Source organism: Canis lupus, chromosome X, assembly GCF_048164855.1.
Source record: "Canis lupus baileyi chromosome X, mCanLup2.hap1, whole genome shotgun sequence".
NCBI lineage: Eukaryota > Metazoa > Chordata > Mammalia > Carnivora > Canidae > Canis > Canis lupus.
This window is the reverse complement of record NC_132876.1, coordinates 57,708,871-57,715,216: the sequence shown is the minus strand read 5'-3', so window position 1 is coordinate 57,715,216 and position 6,346 is coordinate 57,708,871. Positions and strand designations below refer to the sequence as shown.

The 6,346-nt window shown below is 36.4% G+C and overlaps 1 protein-coding gene across 3 annotated transcripts in view; it reads right to left on the bottom strand.

The window, feature by feature from the left end:
- Positions 1 to 428: 428 nt before the first annotated feature.
- Positions 429 to 6,346, bottom strand: part of CHM (CHM Rab escort protein) — a 243,980-nt gene continuing 238,062 nt past the window's right edge. For all 3 annotated transcript variants that reach the window (XM_072816811.1, XM_072816813.1, XM_072816812.1), the window contains one exon: positions 429 to 3,912. In XM_072816811.1, the coding sequence (XP_072672912.1) occupies positions 3,721 to 3,912 (192 nt within the window). In that variant the 3' untranslated portion in view covers positions 429 to 3,720. The remainder of the gene's footprint in view (positions 3,913 to 6,346) is intronic.

Here is a 6,346-nt window from a genome sequence, read left to right as displayed (position 1 = left end):
GCAGTCCCTTATGTATTTCAAGTAAGTTGCTGGGGACTCAACCAACAAAGAGAAAAACATTTTAGGTTCTCATTCACCAAGTAAATATGAAAAACATTTCATATTCTCATATAACTGAGATGTGAAAAGTTTGTAAACAATCAATGTGATATAAAGCCGTAGCCCATGCCTCGAGCACTGATTTCAAACAGAATGAGGTCTGATGCTGGCATCTAGAACAATTAGCTAAGTAAATTAACCCATGTATCATTTGATTGCCTTTCTGACAAAACCCGACACAGCGGACAGATGCTTAGAAACAAAACTAAGTATATAGCTGGTCAATTAATTGTTTAAATAGATTGATATCAACAAATCAGTTCCAAGACAATCTTCAATTTCTTGGCATATATGCAAAGTTTTAATATTAAAAAATAGGAAACCACACCTGAAAGGCAACAAAACGCTTTTATTATCTCTGAAAACTTACTGCTACATAGTGAAAATTATGAATATTTATGCCTTTGAAGTACATATAAGAAAATTAACCAAGAGTAGAGATAAATTATTCAATATCAATAGCAGTAAATAATTTATTCATAAGAAAATTGTTTAATTCTTGCCTTAAAGGATCAATACTTCACAATCACATTTCAAAAAAAAAAATTTTGAGGTCTTTAGGACTTCAGATGAAAGGCTGCGACAGAAGTTATGATCACTAGCATGGTTGGTATTTTAGATAAAGGGCTGCCAATTTCAGAAACAATCATTCTGGAAGTTAACCATTAACATGGCCATTTTACTGTGGACAAGTAAATATCAGAGAGATGGAAAATTGAAACTCCGTTTTCCAATAGAAAAATACCTAAATTTATAATATCCCCCTACCTACCTCTCTGCTTTTCTAGGCAGGCATATATACTAGATATAGACAGTAGCAACATAGGGTAACTGGCTTTCATACAGATCACTAAATTGAATGGTATTATCATTTTTGGTTAATAAGAAGCATGTATAACTAAACATTTTAAACACATGAATCATGATTCTTTGATGACAGGATGCCTGGGTGGCTTAGCTGTTGAACGTCTGTCTCCTTTGGCTCAGGGCATGATCCCGGGGTCTGTGATCGAGTGCTGCATCAGGCTCCTTGCAGGGAGCCTGCAACTCCCTCTGCCTGTGTCCCTGCCTCTCTGTGTGTGTGTCTCATGAATAAAAAAATCCTGAAAAAATTATGTGATGACAATATTCAAAATTTTAAATTAGCCACTGAAATTCCTGTATCACAATACAACATATTAACTTTATTCATATAACTTCAGGCTTATGGTTTTGCAACAAAGCCAAAAGTGTTTTCCTTTTTTGGTTTAAAACTATGAAAAAAATTTATTTGCAATAATTAAGATAGCTGAAAAGAAAGCTGTTAGAATAATTTCTATTACATTCTGAGGCAACAGGAAATATCTAAAGTTCTTTAACACAATGTTCTTATCAGTTATGCAGTATTTTAAATCACCACTAATCATAATCAGGAGCTTTTAAACATTTAAATAGTATTTAATAAATAACCTGGAAGAGAGATTATGATGCTGGCTAATGGATAAAATAGGGTACAGTGTGGGTTGGGCCATGAGACCACAGAGTATTTCCTTCCTTGTCTGCATATAGATAGCTGCAGTAAAGCTATCATGGCTTTTCTAGTTATTACTCTGGGTGTACCCTGATTGGTTGTTTACATAAATGTATATGCTGCAGTCAAGAGACTTTGACTCTTAGACTATAATAAAGTACAATATCTTAACTGATGCAACTCATTTCAATTGTATTCAGACTTAATACATTCATATAGTGGAACCTTTTATATTGCTGGTATTGAGGGGCAGGGCCAATACTTGGTGTTTCTAGGTACGTACTGTACATTTAGCACATGGCATTGTTGGATTTCAGGAAACGTGATTTAAGAAAGATCTGAATCTATATAAAAAATGGATTATAATGTGATTCTACTATCCCTGGTTTGTAGGACATTATAAAAGTGGGAGCGAGAGGCAGAAGGGGCCAAAGAGATAGGAGATGGGGTATACCATGGGCGGAGGAGTTAGGAGCAGCCTGAGAGGCTGGGAAGGACTCCCTTCCAACTGGATTCAGCTATAGCTATGGGGGATTGGAAAGGTGAGGCAAGAGCTACATTCCTTGCTTCTTTCCATTTCCTGTGAGTCTGTGACCTGACAGAACTAGCTTCCTTTAATTTCTCTGAAATCTGGAGAGGTCATAGCTCCACTGCAACTATGTGCTTTCTACTATAGCTATGGCCCTCTGGTAATGTAGGCCAGGATGCACAATAAACTGTTTGTATATTTAATTATTGAAATAAATCCAAACTATTGCTCAAAGAGAGCAGATTATCAGAACTTGGCATCTGGAAAAATCTTAACATAGTCACTGTCATTGTAACTAGGTTTGCTGGCTATGTATAGCTCTAACGTTTTTATGGTAAGCATATATTAGGGCTTATCAACTGTCATGTTGTATTCAGAGTTCTTAGTGGTTCAGGTTTACCCACCAGAAAAAGCATATGAAGAATTTATAGAGTGCTTTCCTTTTAAGATTCAAAACCACCATTCCATGTTACTATGTTTACTGGTCTATAAGATTATAAAACACTAATTTAGGAAATAGTTTTATTTCAAAAGCTTAATTGCAGTAAAGACACTGTGATCTACTGTGTTATGGGAGTTGACAGCAAACAATTCTTTGCTGCATAAGAGTTTTGACATTCGCCTCCAATTCAAGGGGAAAACAATTTTCCCCCCAAAATAGCATTCTACGGATTGCACTGCATTTACCTTCAAAATCATTCTCTTACAGTAGGCGATGTATTACTATTTTCACCTTACATATGGACGATGTGAGGTCTGGAAGTTAAACAATTTGTCCAATATCATCAGTAGTATAGCTAGGACTAAATTGGGTCCATACAAAATTAGGCTTTAGTTACTTGACTAGACAGAACTTCCACAAACTGATGAGCATATCCAAATCTTTCCTTCCATTTCTTCAGTCCTATAAGCTTTCCTAGTGTGTAAGTGATTCATATACAAATATCACTACTAACATTAAAAAACATTGAGTACTGGTCTCATGATTTATTTGTAGAAATGGGTACTTTAATACTGGTATTTTCAATAATTCTCAAAATAGAAACAAACCTCTATTCTAAACATAGGCTCCTGTCTAGATCATGATACTTTAGCCTTTCCTCAACTACATTTACATGCGCTTTTATCATTGGTGTCATCATGCCCATACCCATAAAGAAAATAGAATTAAAATAATCAAAGGAAATATGTGACCTGATTCTGAAGATGTGACTTTCAAACAAAGATCCAAAGTGGTAAGCAAAAGCTTTCTGAATACTATAGAATTACTAACAATGCATAGGTACACTTTTTACATCCATAGCTAGATTCCTGGGAATCCATTTATATTTATCTGCTAGTTCCACATGTTTGGTATCTTAAAGTAGGCAAGCCAATGTGCTTTATAAGTGTTTTGCAAAGTTCTTGCAAAGTCCTCTTTAAGGGAAACCTCCTTTTGTATTTCTCTGACCTGCTTCTCTTGGTAATTATGTATGTCAACTGGCTGCTGTTTTCTAACATTTTTCAAACAGTTCTTCCAAGAAGAAGACTCTGAGGTCAGGAGGGATTTCCAAAGTGGGGTATCCAGTTTGGTGTATGTCTGTTACTGAGAGGCCTCCTCTGGGTTTCCCAAGCTTGCGCTTTCTTTGGGAGTCTCTGAGTTAGCTTCTAGTATGACACTGGCTTCAGAAGCCTCTGATTGTAAACTGTCTCCATCAGTGATAATATCTTCAGGATTTGGTGGGGGTGGACAGAAGTCTTCATTGGGGCAGATTAGCTGGAAAAGTGTTTCAGCCTGGCAATGGAAGAAAGGACATAATAGTTTTTGGATATCAGCTTAACATGAAATTATTTTAAAAATAAAGTATCACCCTTTAAAATTTCTTTAAGTTATAGAACTTTATCAGGTATACATGACCTTCTAAAAATCTGCTTTCGGAATTCCATGACTTCTCTCCAATTCTATACATGTATTCAGGCCCACCCTTTAAGTACTTAACTATATCAGTACTTGATCAGATTATTGTATTAGATAGCTGGGTATTTAAGCACATTCATTCTACATGTCAGTAGAAAGACAATTTTCTTCAATATTCTTTAGGTAATTTCCCAATAGAGCCTATTTGTGATAGTTGTACAATCAAATTTAGCATATAATAATTTTAACAAGTCATTGTTAAAAATCAAGAAAATTCTTCATTATTTGTTCAACTATTTCCTTTTCTGGTAATAATTTATTTCCCCCTGGGCTTTAAGGAGTATAAAACAGTGTTTAAGATCATGGACTCTGAATAGATGGCCATATGCAAATACTGTCTCTGCCATTTAGTAGCAATGCAATTTAGGGTGGTGCTTAATTGACTTCTGAGCCTTGCTTTCCTTATCTATGAAATGGTAGAGACTAAGCCTCTATATATGGTAGCTATTATCATTGTTATTAATAATAAGATGAGTTAAAATGTCAACATTTTATTTTTAAAGATTTTATTTGAGAGACAGAGAATGTGCACATGTGCAAGTGTGAGGGGAGGAGCAGAGAGAGGGGGAGAGAATCTCCAGCGGACTACCAACACAGGTTGATGTGGGCCTATGTGGGGGCTTGATGTCATGGACCTGAGCAAAACCAAGAGTCAAACGCTTAACCGACTGAGCCACCCAGGCACCCCAAAATGTCAATATCTAAGCTGTGTTTAGTCTGGCAGGGTAAGAAAGTAAGAAACTGAATGTGATTTTAATTAACAACACACACACACACACGAAAGTAAATGTGACAAGAAACACTGCTATTCTATTCTAAACATATCCTTACTTTTATTTAGATGAATACAGCTCATTGTTAGATAAGGGTCCCTGTCATACTAGGGAGCTTGAAATTTATCCTATTGGTAAACAAAAGTCATTAAATGGTTTTAAGATATATCCTGTTTTAAAGGCAACAATGTATTTCTGTACCACTTTAATCCTTCTTCCTGACATGCACATAAAGTCATCCATTAGGCCAGGAGTTGACAACTATGGTCCACAGGCCAAATCCAGCCTGCTGTTCTTGTAAATAAGGTTTTATTGGAACATAGCCACTCTCATTCATTTATCTATTTTCTATGGCTGTTTTTGCACTGCAGTGGCAGGGATGAGTAGCTGCAAAAGAGACAGTAGGGGCTGCAAAATCTAAACTATTTACCATCTGGCCATCTACAGTTGATAGACTCAGGTGGTTGGGCCATCAGGTGATTAAAAGTGACATTTCTTGGGAGTGGATGGAGGGATATTAAACAGAAACTTTTGAGCTTTGATGTGAAGTTAAAAGAAGGATGGGGAGAAAAAGTTTCTTTTCCTTTTGAGTATAATTCAAGAGTATATCTTTTGGATGTGACATTTTCCTATGACTATTCGGAAACTAAATATTTGAGATGCCTGCTTTCCTCTCCACCCCAGGAACTCACCAGTCTGCTGGAGACACTTAGCTCCTAGAAGCAGGAGGATTGAGATCAGAACCTCTATCTCATCTGTCAGTTCCTCTTTTTGTCTTTTATCTCAACCTTGTCTACCTATAGAAGTTCTCCCTCCCCCTTACTTCCTTTCACTCTTCACATTCAATGGTTAAATCCTGACAATCTTATCTCTTCATTCTTGACTCCATTTTTTCCTTCTCTATATAGTCCAGGCATGTATCATCTTTCCTTTACACAACAGCAACATCTCAGAACTGGACTGGTCACCCTGCCTCTAGGGGTCCCCCATGCAATCCATTTCCATGCTGCCTTCAGAGGGGGTCTATGGAAATGAAATTTTGTTTATGCCACTTTTTGGCTTAAAACTCTTCAGTGATTCCTCATTTCTTAAAAGGTTAAAAACTCAAGATCTTTGCTATGGCATACAAAACCCTACGGGCCTATTTCTCTGGTCTTATCATTTACTCCATCCCATCTTTACCTTTCAGACTTTTTGCTTCACTAATATCTATTTATGTACACTTTTCTTAAATACACCATATTTACATCCTGGATTGGTCCAGATGCTGGAATGTTCCAATTATCTTCCATTTGTATGGGGAACTGCTACTCATCTTTCATATCCGTCTCTGCAAAATTGACTCCTAAATAGGGTTCATGGCCCCTCCGCATTATTTTTGAATTTTGGATATTATTCTATTATCGCATATACTGTAATGCACTGTCATTTGTTTACAAGTTCTCCTTTACTAGTAAGTGATTCCTACAGGGATGACA